Source organism: Saccopteryx bilineata, chromosome 2 (assembly GCF_036850765.1).
Source record: "Saccopteryx bilineata isolate mSacBil1 chromosome 2, mSacBil1_pri_phased_curated, whole genome shotgun sequence".
NCBI lineage: Eukaryota > Metazoa > Chordata > Mammalia > Chiroptera > Emballonuridae > Saccopteryx > Saccopteryx bilineata.
Genome location: NC_089491.1, coordinates 153,132,096 through 153,150,563, shown reverse-complemented (window position 1 = coordinate 153,150,563; position 18,468 = coordinate 153,132,096). Strand labels below are relative to the sequence as shown.

Below are 18,468 nucleotides of genomic sequence, written 5' to 3'. Positions count from 1 at the left end.
TCCGGCATAATTTCGTCTTTCAGAGCTTTTGTATTAATAAGTGTTTAACTCCAGAATAACACAATCAAACACAATAATTAGCAACTGGTGATCTGGGAGCTGTGTGAAGGAGTCTAAGGATGCATTAGCTGATCTCCCCACCCTCCCGTCCCCAGCTCTTCCCCTTCACACACTTAGTAGTTGTAAGTGACCCTATTCCAACTCGAGCCACATCTCAACATTCTGCACATTTACCAATTCATATTTATAAACATACAAACCGAGGAGGAAAATTCACACACACAAAAAAAGTCAACGGGAAACATTTTTCCTGTCCCTCCCTCCCATCCTACTCACTTCCCCTCAACTTTCAGCACTTGCGTGTTACCCCCAAATAATTGTTTGTTTTCAAAGGACATGAGAAAAACATTTTCTTGAGTTTTTCTGTATTTTCTACAAAGCTTTATTTACATTCCTATTCCTAGGTACTTGACAGTTGACAGATGGTGTTTCTTATAACACTCAAACTTTTCCTTTTTTAAAAAACTTTTTGAGTAAATAGAAACTGTAAAATTTTAATTCTGAAGGACATAAAAGTCATATTCCAAAGAGGAAGCGCACTGAGACTCTCTCCCCATCCGATAGGTGTGGCGCACTGCACGTGGGCGATCACATCCTGTCCATCGACGGCACCAGCATGGAGTACTGCACGCTGGCGGAGGCAACCCAGTTCCTAGCCAACACCACCGACCAGGTCAAGCTGGAGATCCTTCCCCACCATCAGACCCGCCTGGCGCTGAAGGGACCTGACCATGGTGAGAGGATCTGCCTGGATGAATCTCTGTATCTTCTCCATGCAATCGTGGCTTCTTCCAGCACAGTTAGCAAGCTACTGAGTTTCATTCTGCCATGACCATTTCTGTTCAAACCCTCGGGTTATCTTAGTTTGCTTATCTTTATCCTCCCAAATCTCTTTTCCCAAGCCACATGTCATTTATTTGAAACCCCCAAACTGAGGAAAGAAACACTGTTTGAAAATGTTTTGGAAAAGTTTTCAGGCTACTGATATTTGATATGTATCATATGAACCCTTTGGTGCAAATTGAATGTGGAGAAAAGGGAACTAATTTGCCATCCTCTTAAATTGATTTTCCACTCTATTTGAAGGACAAAAAAGCTATCATTTTTTTTAGTAGTCATAAAGTGGATATTAATAGGAGACCCTTCATACATTTGGAAGGAGAATAGTTTATGAAAAGTTGGCTTTCTCCGTACTTTGTTCGCCAAAGGGGTGTATTTCTTAGCATGGAGAACAATCTTTCCTGAGTCATAATATTTACCTACATTTAGTCAGCTGGGGAATCTACATTGCTATTCCATCCTGAAGGACACAGACACGTTTGCTGAGGCAAATTGAGTCTATTCTTGTATTATTACTTATTAGTTATTGTATTATTTTCTACATGAACAACTGTAAGCCTACTCTTGCCCGTTCTATATATACCATCCACCTGGGCATCTTTAGACAAAATCTGCTGCAAGAAAAATCACTGTGAGCCCCAAATCAAATGTAGAAAGACTCAACATTTGAGCTTTTGTTCCACTCCTCTCTTTTCCTTAAACCAAGTACCCTCCTTTTTATTCTTTGAAATCAACTCCTTGCCTCACTAGGGTCTGAAAGGTGCCCTAGATGTGAGGAGCACATTTCTGTTTGTTTAGAGATAGAGAGCAGTTTTCCGTAGAACTATAATTTTGCTTATGTGGAGGTCATTTGCATTGCGTGTCTCCCACCTTCTAAAACATATTGCACTTTTCCAGTTTGGGGGTGAAAAAAAAGAGAGACCAGATAATTTTCATACTGAATGAGTCAGCGGGATGCAACCTTTTTTAATTAAATAGAGCTTAGACAGCCTTGGAACTAATGAAAATCTCTAGAACAGCATTACCTTTATCAGATTTTAATTTTACACATTGGAGCAGAGAAATGATGCAGCATAAGCATCATAGAAAAGAAATTCTGCTTCAGCGGAATAGAAATGATAAGGCGCTTCAGGAGGGCGCCGTCTGTGGGAATGCATGCTGGCTGAGAGGAGAAATTCCTAGAACTGGATGTTTCTTCTAAATTAATTGGAAGTTCATCATTGGACTTGGAGCGTAGTAGACAGAACGCACACTATATAGTACTTCTTCAGCGTGAGATTTTGCTTGGTAAATTCTAGTGTCAGTGAACCAAATGATTGCCAGACTCTTTACAAATGTCATTTTCCTTAACGACCTCATTTTTCTCTTTTTATTTGCCCTGTATGCAAATCATATATAGTTCAAATAGTTTCCTACTCGTGAAATTATAAATATTTTTACTTGTCAAGACAATTGGGGAAAATGAATTTATACATTTATATGTGTGGAGACCAAGAACAAATTCTTTTTCTTCACTGTGGAAAATGTGATGTCATTTATGATTTTTCAGGGACCTGGTAATTTAAATAATTCTCATTTCAGACCATATCATCCACTTTTGCTGAAAATTGTTCACCACCGTTCTTATCTATATTTTACATTAAAATCATATTTGCATTTCCAAAAAGAAATAAATATTGGCTCCTAAGGATAATTAAATCACAGTTATGAAGGGAAAAAATACAAAAAAAAATTATGGTGTTTATAATTTTCAAACTTCTGTTTGTGTATTTAGTGGAGTTGTCTTACATAGCTTTATACTTTTTCCACAAGAAGGTTCTGGTTATATTTTCCTTTTCTTTTCTTTCTTTTTTCTTTCTTAATCAAGTGAGAGGCAAGGAGGTGGAGAGACAGACTTCCGCATGAGCCCTGACCAGGATCCACCCAGCAAGCCCCATCTGGGGCTGATATTCTGCCCATCTGGGGTGGATGCTCTGTTGCTCAGCAACTGAGCTATTTTAGCACTTGAGGCAAGGCCATGGAGCCATCCTCAGTGCCCAAGTCTAACTTGCTTATTTGAGCCATGGCTATGGGAGGGAAAGAGAGAGAGAAAGGAGAGGGAGAAGGGTCCAGAAGCAGTTGGTCACTTTTCCTGTGTGCTCTGACTGAGAAATGAACCCAGGACGCCCACACATCGGGTCAACGCTCTACCACTGAGCCAACCGGCCAGGGCCTGGTTGTTTTTTCAAGATCTCTGATGCCTGAACAGCATGTCTCCATCAGATAGGTAGATGGGAGTTCAACATTTTCCAAATTTTGCTTAGCAACAAAGCATTCACCACAGTGTTATTTATTTATTTATTTGTGGCAGAGACAGAGAGAGAGACAGAGAGAGGGACAGATAGGGACAAACAGGAAGGGAGAGAGATGAAAAGCATCAATTCTTCATTGCAGCTCTTTAATCTCCTTAGTTGTTCATTGATTGCTTTCTCATATGTGCCTTGGCTGGGGGGCTATAGCAGAGCAAGTGACCCCTTGCTCAAGCCAGTGACCTAGGACTCAAGTCAGCGACCTTGGGCTTCAAGCCAGTGACCTTTAGGCTCAGGCTAGCAAACATGGTGTCATGTCTATGATTCCACGCTCAAGCCAGCGACCCCGCACTAAAGTTGGTAAGCCCATGCTCAAGCTGGATGAGCCTGTGCACAAGCCGGTGACTTCAGGGTTTTGAACCTAGGTTTTCTGTGTCCCAGCCCAACATTCTATCCACTGCACCTCTGCCTGGTCAGGCTCACCACAGTGTTTTTATGAAATATAAAATTAAGCACATCAACTAGGAATCAGAGATTAACTGTGACTTTTGCTGGTAAATAAGCCAACAAAAATGAGTTTTCAGTGAGGTTAGAAATTGTTCCCAGTGAGTGTCCCAGTGAGTGACATAATTATAATTGAAGGAAACTGAAACATTGGGGGAGGGAAATGTAATCAGATTCAGTAGATTTGATATATTCTGTACCAAGAAGCTGTCCATCAGTGAGCTGCAGAAACAACCACCAGAGTTGCTGTTGCCTATACCCTCAGACATTCAGATTGGGCACATGGTATGATTAGAAAGGAAAACAACTCTATGCCAGATGCCTCTTAAGACTTTAGCAATGATGTCACCATGAGATGATGGAAAAAGCATTGCATTTTAATTTTTATTTATCTGTAACAAAGGACTTAGGGACACCCATGGAAAGAAACAATCTAGTGTGGTGGCTGAAGGAACAAACTCTAGAGTCAGACTTCTAGACTTTAATTATTTGCATTTGAGACCTTAGGCAAGTTATCCAACTTTCCTGTACCTCAGTTTCTTCTTCTGTAAAATGGGTGTTATAATAACACCTACCTCATAGTTATATTGAGAACACTATCTGAAATAACCTATGAGAAAGCAATTAGCCCAGTGTCTGGTATATAGCAAGTACTCAGTAAAAGTTTTCTGTTATTACTGGGACCATTAAATGGGAAAATGCATATGAATGTATTTTGCAAAATGAAAGAGTCTGCCAAAAATGTAACATGTTATTTTTAAACTCCTAAAATACTTACCTAATATATGACTTTCATGTATACCACCATAAAACAGAATAGATTTGCTGTGTACATTCAAAATAGGCAGTAGCTGTCTTCTCTGGTCTACAGTATTCTTGAACACTTTTTATATTCATTATCAATGACATGCCATTTTGTGCATTATTTTATATCATATATCTCTGAATTATTTCATATGCATGAAGCATTATTTCCCAGTAATACTTCAAAGTCAAGGAAAAGGTGATGGTCTACATTTAACCTGCTTGCAAGAGTTGGCACAGTGCTAGGCACACAATACATGGTCAATGTTATCTTCCTTGCCATTTATTAACTGGGCTTGATTGTCTCAAAAAATTCCCAGTTATTTTCAAAGCACCCTGTAGAGAACTGAATCAAAATCCAGTTTAGAATTCTGAAGTCCACTCACTCTACTTCATTTGAAACACAGACAATTCTTTGTAAAGAGTGAAATACAGTAGCTGTGGATATAGATTAGCCTGACCCTGAAATGACTGCACATTGCTATAAAAAAATCTTTTTGGATACCCAAGGTAGAATAAGAATGGGGAAGGAGAATCCATTAGGGACTTCCCTTGCAACACTCTTATCACACGGAAAATGCTGCTGCAGTGCAGATGTGGACACTCGCAGATACTCCTGTTCATCCTGCATTCATTCATTCATTCACTCATCCATTCATTCATTCATCGGCCATTATGCAATAGGCACTATCAAAGTTGCTATGCTACATCTAGGGAGCAAGGCCACAAAGTAGATTCCTATTCTCATGGACTTCTAGTATAAAAGGACAAAATACTGAAAATGTATTAAGTAAATGAAACTATATCAAACAGTAATAAGTGCTATGAAGAATATAAAATAGTAACAAAACAGTGTGCGAGAAGGCAGCTACTTCAGCCATGGAGGTCAGCAAGCATTTCTCTGAGGAAATGGCTCCTGAGCTGATCCTCAGTGATGAAAGGAGCCACCCATGCAAACAATCGTGAGAAGAATGTTAGAAGCAGAAAGAATAGCAAGTGCAAATGCCCTGAGGCAGGAAGGAGCCTGCTTGTGTTAAGAACAAATATAAGACCAGTGTGGCAGAAACAATCAATGACAGGAGAGTGATAGGGCATGAAGCCAGGAAGATCAGTACTGATTGCATTTGAATCTCTTTTAAGTAGCTTAAATGGGAGTGACATAATCTAATTTACATATTTAAAAGATCACCCTGTGTTGTGAATACGAGAAGGTAGGTATGCAGGAGATGAGTCAGGTAGCCAAGTCTGAAGGTGTGGCAGTGATCTCTAGGAGATGAAGCAGATGGTGGCTCAAAACTAGAATAGTGGTGAGGGATATGGACCCCAAACTAGAAAGAGCAATGGAGTAGAAGGAAAGGGCCAGAGGGTGTAGTGCTACAAAATTATGGTGGCTATGAAAGTATTCTGCAGATTTCTAAGAGATTCTCTAAACTTAAGTGTTCATTATGTGAAATTTGTTGAATGAGAGATACATCTATTGCCTTTTTTGGCAAGTAGGTAGTAAGTAGGCAGAATCAGTATTATTAATAATAGCTCCGTGCGGAGGACCCGGGTTCGATTCCCGGCCAGGGCACACAGGAGAAGCGCCCATTTGCTTCTCCACCCCTCCACCGTGCTTTCCTCTCTGTCTCTCTCTTCCCCTCCCGCAGCCAAGGCTCCATTGGAGCAAAGATGGCCTGGGCGCTGGGGATGGCTCTGTGGCCTCTGCCTCAGGCGCTAGAGTGGCTCTGGTCGCAACATGGCGACACCCAGGATGGGCAGAGCATCGCCCCCTGGTGGGCAGAGCGTCGCCCCATGGTGGGCGTGCCGGGTGGATCCCGGTCGGGCGCATGCAGGAGTCTGTCTGACTGTCTCTCCCTGTTTCCAGCTTCAAAAAAATGAAAAAAAAAAAAATAATAATAATAATAATAATAATAATAGCTCAATTGTTTCTATTCTGTGTACCAGTACCTTGCTAAGCACCTATATACATAATCCTCTCAGTTCGGTGGGGTAGATGCTTTCGTGATCTCCATCTGACATATGAGGAAACTGAGGCTTAGAGAGGCTGGCTGAGTAACTGACCAAGATTATATAAGGAGGAGAGGCTGGACCCAGGATAGAAGTCCAGGTGGGCCTCAGCCCACAGTAACCTGTTCATACAGTAATTTTTTTGTCCCGTGTCCTGTCTCATCCAGAAAGCCTACAAAGTGACCACTGAGGCTGGTAGCACAGATGTTTGTAAAACTAGCTCCTATCTAATTGACCTCCTTTAAATACTTAGAGTATTTGACCTCCTTGCATAAGTGAATACTGTGAAATAATTCACATCTAAGGCATCTAACATTAGAATCATGACAATAGGAGATATAAGTTCAAATGTTATTTTTAACTCTTTAAGATTGTTAAATGAAAAATTTTGTATCAGACATAGTAACAAACATAATACTGGCCATACTTTAGAACACTAGGTAGAAAATCAAATTTAAACAATGCTGAAATTAGACCTGAGCAGGCGATGGCACAGTGGATAGAGCGTCGGACTGGGATGTGGAGGACCCAGGTTCGAAACCCTGAGGTTGCCAGCTTGAGCGCAGGCTCATCTGGTTTGAGCAAAGCTCACCAGCTTGGACCCAAGATTGCTGGCTTGTGCAATGAGCAAAGCTCACCAGCTTGGACCCAAGATTGCTGGCTTGTGCAAGGGGTTATTCGGTCTGCTGTAGCCCCACGGTCAAGGCACATATGAGAAAGCAATCAATGAGCAACTAAGGTGTCACAACAAAAACTGATGATTGATGCTTCTCATCTCTCTCCATTCCTGTCTGTCTGTCCTAATCTATCCCTCTCTCTGACTCTCTCTCTCTGTCTCTGTAAATAAATAAATAAATAAATAAACAATGCTGAAATTAGAATGGAAACACAATACACATTTTAAATAAGATAAAATAAACTTGATTAAAGTCTTATAGCTTCTTAAGGAAATGAGAACATGTGAAATATTTTAAGAATTATTACTTTCAAATGTGAATTCCTTCTTTCAGAAATACAAAATGTTATTATATATTGAGACTTTCATCTTCTGCTCATTAGGATATAGAAAAGATTCTTCTATTGATAGATGATTAGAATAGTTTATTGTTGAGAAAAATCAAATCTAATTGATAGATCGTAGTGTAATTAAAGTGTCAGAGCAGTAAATTGGGATGTGTGGCCAGTAAACCACTTGAATCATGAGCCCATGTGATATTTTCTTTCTCAAAACAAGTGCTACTAACTAGCCAAGATTTGCAAATCTTCAGTTACTAATTGTGTGCCATAAATCATTATGGGATTGACTTTTAAGTTTAAAAAAAAATGTTTTTAATTTCTGCTGTGAAGCACTGGGGGAAATTAGAAATTGATTCAAGAGGCATTTTTAAAAGAGGGGGGAAATGGGCTGAGGAAAGACGTGCATTATTCTTGGGGAGATGCAAAGTTCCATCCTGATTTTAATTGTCTGTTTTGCTGACCACTGAGAAAGGGGCAAAGCCAGTAGCCAGTGGATTCCCTTTCCTTTTTTTTTTTCTTTGCAAGAGGCTTTCATTTTTGTTTCACTTCTTATTTGTGCAATTCAGTTACTTTTCCTCTTTTTTGGTTCTTTGTTTGTGTGTTTGTTTTTCTTATTTCCCATCATCACTTCATATGGGCAGTGAAAATTCAGAGGAGCGACAGGCAACTTACCTGGGATTCCTGGGCCAGCAACCACTGCAGCCTTCACACCTACCATCACTATAATACGCACCACCCTGACCATTCCAGAGTGCCCGCCCTGACACTCCCGAAAGCGCCTCCTCCAAACAGCCCTCGTAATGTTCCAGGCTTTCTCCTCCTGGTCTTATATTATTCTCCTTCCTTATCTAATTCATTCCATATTTGGCTTCGTGGGTGTTGTATGCTTTTTTTTTTATAGTAGCAACTTACCCATTTCTGATATCTCCTAAGTCTTTTTCTTTTCCATCAGAAAGCATTTGTTGTTTGGAAAGGATGCAAATGTTCAGAATGCTTTATATGTGTTCAGGAAATAATTCAGAATATTATATAGCTTACGGTGTTTTCAGATCTTCTTTGTGTATGTGATATCATTTGCAAAATTCATGTCAGAAAGTACCTATGAAAATGAGATTATGTGTCTGATGCATTGTGTTGTTTATGGAGAAACTTGTTTTAATGTATGAGATTGTGTGTGTGTGTGTGTGTGTGTGTGTGTGTGTTTGTCTAAAACAAAATTCATAGAGCTTTTCTGTGGGTTGCTGCTTCTTGGGTGTTTATGAGCTCTTGTAGCTCGGATTCTAAAGCATTGTCTCCATGGCCCCTGAGGCCTGTTCCCTGTCTGGTTGGGTTACTTACTCACTCTTGCTGTGCATCATGTGTGTCTTTCTGGATTGTTCTTGTTGGCAAGTGTGGTAGGCTCACACCCCACCGGAGAATGCTCTGTGCCAAGTGTTCACTCTCTTACAGCAGCTTTGGTGTCTTCATCCTTCTCTCCTACCTCCATGAGTGCATACAGCCTGAGTTCCCTGAACATGGGGACTCTACCTCGAAGCCTCTACTCCACTAGTCCACGTGGAACCATGATGAGGAGGAGACTGAAAAAGAAAGACTTCAAAAGCTCACGTAAGTGAAATGGTAGCCAGTGCCATTTGGCCTGGAGAAAACATGTATGTGGGCTAGAGCCTTGGATACACAGAAGTTTGTGGGAAGAGTTTACAAAGCCTGCACTATCGGGTGGATGCCAGAGAGCTGCAGCTCTATGCTGAAGATCAGTAAAATGCTATAATTATTTCAATGATAATGATTACAGGGAATACAGTTTCGGACTGCATTAGTTCAAACTATTTTTGCCTATGACTTTTTATTTGAAACTTTTTCTTGCTCCTTTGATCTAATAAAATAATCAAAAGTGTGCTTTTTGCTTTAAAACTCCTTCCTTATGTTCTGGGTAGCTTTGGCCATGACCTTGGTTCTTAGTCTTGTCTTCACTCTAAACCAATTGTTTTAAAACTATGTCCCCTTTTTGGTAAATATAAGAATCTCATGCATCTGTTTAATGTTATTATAAATTTTGCATTAAATTATATTTTATGATCCTTCCCCCTCCAAAAAGTGATAAGTTGCCTTTTCAAACTATATCTTATTCCCCAAAGTCCCAGTCCTTTCCCCAGGGACCTACCCGATTGAGAATCACTGCTCTAACATATATTTCTGTTGTTCGCTATGACCTTAAGCAGATTAGAAGGATGCTCATCTTTATAACAAGCCTCTTAAAGTCTAGGAATTTCAAATATGATTCTTGGAAATATGATCCTCTAGGACAGCCAAGCACAGCAGAGACGAAGCCAGACCAGGAAGGTCCTTGGATAACTGGTTGCACATTTAAAGAGCAAAGGGGTAAATGAATGCATTAATAGGAAAAAAGTACAAATTCCTGATTTTTCTTTTCTGTTGGGGAAATCATATTCTCTTATCACCATCACATTAAGTTTTAGAAAAGGAAGGGAACAGCTATCCTCCCAACCAAGTCTAACCATAGAGTATGAGTGGTTTTTTTGTCCTAGACATGCCTCTTGGTGGCCAGGATTGCGATTCCTGCAAAGAAGCTCAAAGAAGGTGGGTCTCTTCCTGGGTTTAGAATGAGAAAAAATAAGGATTACCCTCAAGTTACCTAAATAAAGCCAAACCCAATGTTGACCAATGTCACCCCAATAAATTCAATTAAAAAAATTGCCAAGTCCAGATACATCACAGTTGTTAGTGAAGAGAGAATACTCTTTTTATTTTTTTAAGGTGTTTTTTTTTTTTTTTTGTCAGAGAAAGGGATAGACAGGGACAGACAGGAATGGAGAGAGATGAGAAGCATCAATCATCAGTTTTTCATTGCAACACCTTAGTTGTTCATTGATTGCTTTCTCATATGTGCCCTGATCGTGGGCCTTCAGCAGACCGAGTAACCCCTTGCTGGAGCCAGCGACCTTGGGTCCAAGCTGGTGAGCTTTGCTCAAACCAGATGAGCCTGCGCTCAAGCTGGCGACCTCAGGGTCTCGAACCTGGGTCCTCTGCATCCCAGTCCGACGCTCTATCCACTGCGCCACCGCCTGGTCAGGCTGAGGAGAATATTCTTGAAAGGGATGGTTGAACCTGTAGGCTCTTCAGCTTATTTGCCAGAGATTCATCAGCGCAGGTGAATCTGTTGCCAGTCCCACTAGTGCCACCATCAGTGCAGGAGACTAACCATCACCTACCAGGAAACAGTCTCTTCATGTATTAGGAAACTGAAGATTTCCTTACAAAGAAACCATTGCAAAGTGTAGGGCCACCACAGCAGGGTACTCATGATTTGATTTGCATATCTTTCAAATATAAGATTTGTCATCTTCTGTCTATGCACATGACAGTAAATTTGAAATTAGGAACATAAAATAAAAGGAAGACTAAGTTTAGTCAAAATAAGAACAAGGAGCCTATAGAAACTCATATGTTTTTTTCTTGACACTTGAGTGAAATATTTACTCTTGGAAGAAACTAGTTAAAAGCAATATAGTAAACTAGATACATAAACCTTGGAACTTGTCTTCTCATCCCAGCATTATTATATAGGTTCTAGCTATAGGACCTTGAGCAGGTTTCTTAAACTCTCTATGACTTGTAGCTAAGAAAAGCTACAAAATGGGGGTAATCATAGTAGTTATTTCACTGAGAAATTGTGGAGATTATGAAGGGGACATACAGGACAAGAAATGTACTCTAGACTATGAAATTTGTACTATAATTATATATATATTATACATTACAAATAATATATGTGTGTGTGTGTATATAACATATATATGTATATGTGTATATATATGTATATATGTGTATATATATAACAACACCTGATAAGTGATAAGCACTATTTAATTGTTAGCTATTTTGAATATTTTAAGTATTAGCTATTATTCTGCCTGAACCTGAATAGTCATGTGTAAAACTCTATTGACATTCCTTTCAAATTTATGCATTTTTCACAGTGTTGACACTTTAGCATAATGCATAGGCCTTGAGTCTTCCGTACGATGCCTTCAAGGTTTGAGGTATATATTTGTATATGAATATTTTTACATATAATAGCTTCATGTACAGCACTCCTCACTGACAGAACCAGGCTAACAGCCCTCAGCAGGGAAGAGCAATTAAACCGAATTTATTAATGTTTGTACTTCTGCTTCAATAGCTAAACATTTATTTGTGTTAGGTGAGACTTACTATGTTGACTAAGGACATTAGTGACTACAAATGAATGATAATATGTTTAGCTATCTCAGGTTGATATTTACACATCTTGAATTTTGTAGTAGGAACAAAGCTGAGGCCACATTGTCACTGATATCCATAGCTGGCTCATAAATTCTGTCTTGAATCAGCACATTATCTCCAACATAGTAGAAATATAAACACAAACCTGGTTGGAGAAATGTCTAGCTGTTTGTGTTTGCTGTAGACATTAGCCACAAGAGCATCACTGACCATATATATACCTACCAGAATGTATTTTATATTTTAATCAAACAATAAGGTTCAAAGAAACTCTGACCTTTTATTCCAACTTTAAAAAGAACTAAAAAATAAAAAAAGAAGAAAAGATAATATTCCAAATTTACACATATGAAAATGAGGATTAGGTTTTTTTTCTCTTTCTTTTTTTCTTAAACTTGGAATGATCACATTAGATGTAAAAGCTTTCCCAAGTAACTGATAACAAAAGCTTTATTGCCAGTCTCACTGTACTGGGGTTTACTTCTGCCACTTTATGTCTTTTTTTCTGTGCCACCACTTGCTGCCCCTTTTCTCATTCTGATGTTTCCATAGCAACCATGCCATTTGTATGGATGGTGAATCATGGCCAAGTCACAGATATGATAATAATAATAATAAAAAAGGTCTTCTTGCTGTATGGGTGAGGAGTTGAGGTCAGAACCAAGGAAACAAAAAGAATTCTCACATATGTTTCTAGTACAAAGGAAAGACAGGGCCAGAAGAGTATAAAATCTTCCCACATAGATGTCAAAATAATCTGTACCATTGAGCAAAGGGGAAAATACAGGAAATCTGTGATGACATGTGACAAGGATGAACACAGGAACGTTCTGGGTTAGTTTCACGGGGACAATGAGAAGTAACCCCAACACTGGGCTTTTAGGAATGTCACAAAGCCCTGGGAGGGTTGCAGAGCTGTGTCACAGACGGAACCTTCCGTCATCTCTTCTGGAATGTTACTGAACACCCTTTCCAACCTAGACTACCCCTCTCTCTACTGGGAGGCTAAAGCTCCTTCCAGAGCTACCCGCTGTCTCCATGTGCTGGGGGCATGACTGAGCGAGTGGATCGGGCTGCCTGCCCCTGCTTTGTGCTTCCCGCTTTTGTACCTGGAGCTAGTGCACAGCCTCTGCCTGGTCCTGGTCCTCCGGAGTCGCAACAGAGAGCACAAGTTAGAACACATGCCCAGGGTGGTCTTTGCCTCTTCTGTCATCGTCACTTACTACTAGGGAGGGCAATGTTGCAAAGAGCTGAAAGGAAGAGAATGAAAAAACTTAACAACTTTCATCCCTTCCACCAACCCTTGAAAAAAGAATGGAAGACAAAGGCAGCCAATGGTAAGCTTAGATAAATGGCCATGCACAGAGCCCTGGAAGTCGGTAGCTTAGGATCTGGCCCCCACCAGCCCCTGTGTGGAAGGGGGAGCTGCTAGCCACCCTCACTGTGCTCCTGAACTGCATCACGTGATCCACAATGTGTTGTGTCCATAGCAGGTCAACCCTAAACGTGGAACACTTTAGTGAAATGTCTTATATTGTAGGGCCAAATAGTGATGAACGCAGTATTTTTTGAGGTCCTTTTGCTCTCTATACTTTTTAAATGCTTTCCATATCTGACGGCCAACCTCATAGCCATGTAAATTAAAGAAACATTTGGCTGATTTTTAAACTTTTGGAGTTAAAAAGTTGTCTTTGGTTTCCCTCCCTCAGTTACATTAAGAAAGACAAGAATTAACCAAAATACAATATCATTCTCTGAAAATTCAAAGGGTTGTGAATAGAACCCTCCAAATGTGAAAGGGACAGGACAGAACAGATGTGAATCCCAGCGACAACATCGGCACATACCAGTCTGTGGTAGTCACACACAGCCTGTCAGCAGTGTAGTTGTTTCCGCTTCACCTGTGAGTTCAAATGGGCACACCTCAGGCCAGAGCCAGCACCTTGCGGGAGCATTTACTACTGGAGAGAGAATTCATTACACAAAATTTTAGACTACAGGATTATAATTCATAAATCACCTTTATTTTCTTCTGCTGGTTGAGCACATTAATGAAGCAGGATAATCAAGCTCATCTTTTTCTTTCCCAGTAATATCAGTGGTTTTTCCTTCTGGGTCATCATCTTTAAATCTATAATTTTCTTTTTCATATCTGGTAGTAATTTTTACAACTTTAACACTTGTGACAAATCAGCACATACAATTTCAAATGAAATTTTACTGTTTCAAAGAATAGATTCCAATGTGTCAAAAGACTTTCAGAGTTTATTGCAAAATCCTAAATTTAATATAATTTTATATTTATTAGATAAATTACAACTTTATATAATTATAAAACCAATGTTTAATACATTTTTAATCCTACATTAAAGTTCCTAATGATTTCTATCACCTCAACTTGCCTCTAGATAGAGCTTATAAATTTAATGATACCCACAGTGAATTAGTACTTATTTCCCTATTCAAAACTTTCTACAGAATGAAATTTTTCACCTTCTCTCACTGTTTCAAAAAATACAGCAAGTCTCTCCTTTGAGAAAGTCTTCACTATGTTTACCCGAATCTCTCTTATTAATAAATTGACCTTTTTTTTTATTCTTAGTGGAGATGATAATCAGCTGACTTTAAAGTTTAAAGACAGTTCTTAATTCCAATTAAGCAGTCTAAAAATCTGTACCATATTGAGATCTCAAATGGAAAAGAATATATTACTGTGAACCGATAGAAAGAGTCACAAAAAGTATTTTTGTTAAAGTCCAAAGAAAGCTTCATCTAGAAGCAGAAGTAACCTGCCAACTAGGTGATGTTCTAGTATTATCTTCCTGCTTGCTGTGAGTACTAACTAAAAAGAAATGTGACTTCCCAGATGTTTACTGACAGGAAATGGCATCTTCTATTGGTTTTGTGTCACCAATAATGTATATAGATAGATATAGATATAGATAGATATAGATATAGATGATATAGATATAGATATAGATATATAGATACAGATATTATCTGGAGAGCAATCAAAGTACAGTTGACATCAACAGACACCCAAACAAATATGCGGTAGTCTAATGAACAAAATAAACTGACAAAATAGAAACAGATTCATAGATACAGAGCACAGACTGACAGCTGTCAAAGGGGAAGGCAGCTGAGGTGTGAAAAAGATGAAGGGATTAAGGAAAAAAACCTCAGCAACTCACAGATGCAGAGAGCAATTTGGTGATTATCAGTAAGAAAGGAGTGGGGGAAGGTAGAAGAGGAGAAAGAGGGGATAATTGACTTGGGGTGGTGAACACACAATACAGTGTACAGATGATGTATTATAGAATTATATACCTAAAAACTATAAAATTTTATTAACCAATGTCACCTCAATAAATTTAATTTTACAAAGAAGAAAAGAAAATATGTGATAGTCCATATGTCAGACCTTGACATTGTAAAGCATCACCTGTAAAAAGCTGAGGGTTGGAGGCTACCTTCACTCCCCACTGCAGCCACATTGACCTCGGTGACCTTCACCCTGCTGAGACAGAACAATGCTGGTGCTTCATTAGAACAGTCCAGTCTCCCTTACTCCTTCTAGACAAATGACCAGCCTTCTTCCCATTCTCTGCCATGTCAGCTGCAGTGCAAGAATGATCTACAGCATGGAAAAATTTGGGTCTCAAAGAGCAACTTCTAGTTCCTTAACTTAGCAGAATCTACATGAAATGTAGGTTCCCAAACGGAAAATGCAGACAATATCACACAATGATTCATTCATTTATTTAGCATTCACTGAATGTCATAGGCACTGGGGTTTCAGATATGAAAAGATATGACCCCAATCTTTAAAGAACTGAGGGTCGAGTGGAGATACTGGCAGGCAAATAAAAACCTGATAAATGCTAAAATAGGACCATGTATTAGAAATCTGGAAACGTAAGAAAGTGAATACCTAATTCTGCCTGGATAATGTAGGGACAGGGACATTGAAACCCCAGGGTAAGGGCTCAAGGGGCAGAGGGCACGGTGTATGTGGTGACACAGGTATGAACACAGTGCTGGAGACCAATGGCACATGAAAGGAGCATAGAAGAACTTGAGACTAGGCAGGCGGGAGAAAAGGAACCATGAAACATTCTGTGTGCTCTGCTAGAATTTGAAGATTGTTCTATAAGAAATAGGGATCCACTGAAAGATTCTAAACTGGTGGATGGCCTTTGCCTATTAGAAAAGCCACTCTGGCAGCAAGTTGTTGGCTGTTTGCATAAGACAAAGGCAGGGACACTGGTTGAAAGTCTAAATAGTAATTTATACTAGCAATGACTGGGCTCTACTCCAGAGGAATAGATAAATTTGGGCCTCATGATAAAGAGTTAATGGCAATAATACCTAGAAAGCATTGGGCATGAAAGAACCCAGAAACATGTATATTAGAGTAGTGGTCCCCAACTTTTTTTGGGCCACGGACTGATTTAATGTCAGAAAATATTTTCTCGGACTGGCCTTTAGCGTGGGACGGATAAATGTTTCATGTGACCGAGACAAGCGTCAAGAGTGAGTCTTAGATGGATGTAACGGAGGGAATCTGGTCATTTTTTTTAAAAATAAAACATCATTCAGACTTAAAATATAAATAAAACGGAAATAATGTAAGTTATTTATTCTTTCTCTGCGGACCGGTACCAAATGGCCCACGGACTGGTACCAGGCCGCGGCCTGGGGGTTAGGGACCACTGTATTAGAGTAATTGAAGTAAAAGTAACAAAAGCTTGAATTAAAGCATTGACAGTAAGAATGGAAAAGGGGATTTAAACAAAATTGATTGAATTTGAGCAATGGGGAGTTGTGGGTCAAAGGCTACTTTGAAATTGTAAGCCTAAAGAACCATAAGCTTTGTGTCCCATAGAAATAGTAGTGGCAAACCCTGGCCAGATAGCTCAATTAGTTAGAACATCGTCCCGATATGCAAAGGTTACCGGTTCCATCCCCAGCAGGCATGTATAGAAATAGATCAATACTCTGTCTTTTTTTTTCTCTCTCTCTCTCTCTTCCTCCCTTCCTCTCTCTAAAATCAATAAAATAATTTTTTTACAAAAATAGTGGCAATGAAAAAGAAGTGATTAACTCAAATTTGAAAATATTGAGTTTGAGGAATCAATGAAACATCATTGTGTTTGACTTCCATCAAGTCAGAGAATTTGTCACTGGAGAGGTAGATTTGAGAAGACATGTGCAGCAGTTGTATTTTACTAGAAGTGAATGAGGAAAAGAATGAGAGCAAATAGGACAAAAGCATGGACAGTGCTGATTGGAGTTCAGAGAAAGCAAAGGAACTGGTGGGGCTAAAAAAAAGAAATAAATAAGAAATTAAGAACCAAGCTTCATCAAAGCCAAGAGAAAAATTTCAGAAAGAAAGTGATGGCATCCAAAGCCGGTTGCAGCAACATGGTCCGAGCAGATGAAGCTACTGATTTTAACACTCAGGACATCATCAGTGAGAGTGGTTTCAATAAGGGGTGACGAGAGAAGCCAAATTTAGAATCAGTATAAACCACAGAGAGAGGTCAGAAACTAAGGGAATGAGTAGGAAAGTTGGGAAAATGGCAAGAAAGATTTTATGTCAAAACATCACAGGAGGGGTGGAAAAGGATAGTATCAGAAATACTTAAGAGTTAGCCTAGAAATGGAAAGAAGCAGGGGAAAAAAGGGAGAGAAGAACAGAGCGGTGATTTTCAACCGATGTGTTAAAATATGCGATAAGTCAGGGGCACTGACCTCTTTTCCCTCAGATTGTCAAATTAAAAAATGACAACAGTCAACACAATAGCTGTCTCATGAGAATGAATCAAAACTATACCTATTTTTTCTGTCAGATCAGCAGCAAATACAATATATTTTGGGGGTGTGCTACAGAATTTTAGTAATTTATGTGTGCCATGACATGAAAAATGTTGAAAATACTGATACTGAGTAATGAGAGTTGAAACAATGTTGTTTAAGGAACTCTTGTCAAATGGTTGCATCTTTTTAGTTTTGTAGGAAATGAAGTAAAGAGTCCAATCTGACTCTGATGAGGGTAGAAAAGTTTGAGACAGATTCTGTAAGGAATCTAATAAGATGCCAAAATATTATGCAGCAGAAGATTCCAGGGCCCTATAGAGAATGATGAGAATTCTTCATGACTTTCTCTAACACCGCTAAGCAACTTGGTAACAGCAGTCGGGTTACCTGGGCACCACCAGAGTATTAGAGTATAAAAAAATCACATGGGGTTTCTGAATCTCTGACATTAGCTGATGTGTCATTGAAGCGGCCACTAGGGGTCCAGATAGGGGGTGGAAGGAAACGATGCTAGTTAAAGATGATAGATGGATAGATGACGGCTTTCACACTGCGTTCACCGGAAGTCCCCGGGAGGGAGGAGGAAACTGTGGGGTCTTGCGTTCCTACCTCAGCTGCAGGAGCCATGTTTTTATCTGGAATATCAAGGCATTCCTTACATGCTTTCATTTGAAAGAGACAGGTGGATCTGCTACCAAAAATATTGTTTGAAACCCCCCATGCTAGGGACAAATGAGAGAAAATGGGACTGGAAGTCATAAATAGCAGGAAATGAGATCACAGAGGCTGGGAGAGATTGCTAATTTGGATATATGATGGACAAGGAAGATTCAGATAC

General features: G+C 39.4%; 1 protein-coding gene across 11 annotated transcripts in view; it reads left to right on the top strand.

Moving 5' to 3' along the window:
* GRIP1 (glutamate receptor interacting protein 1) overlaps positions 1 to 18,468 on the top strand; it is a 749,322-nt gene that overhangs the window by 640,003 nt on the left and 90,851 nt on the right. For 6 of the 11 annotated variants that reach the window (XM_066258209.1, XM_066258211.1, XM_066258212.1 and 3 more), the window contains 3 exons: positions 625 to 794; positions 8,165 to 8,320; positions 8,973 to 9,128. In XM_066258209.1, coding sequence (XP_066114306.1) covers positions 625 to 794; positions 8,165 to 8,320; positions 8,973 to 9,128 — 482 coding nt within the window. The remainder of the gene's footprint in view (positions 1 to 624; positions 795 to 8,164; positions 8,321 to 8,972; positions 9,129 to 18,468) is intronic. The other 5 variants (XM_066258217.1, XM_066258215.1, XM_066258216.1 and 2 more) reach the window with 3 other exon arrangements.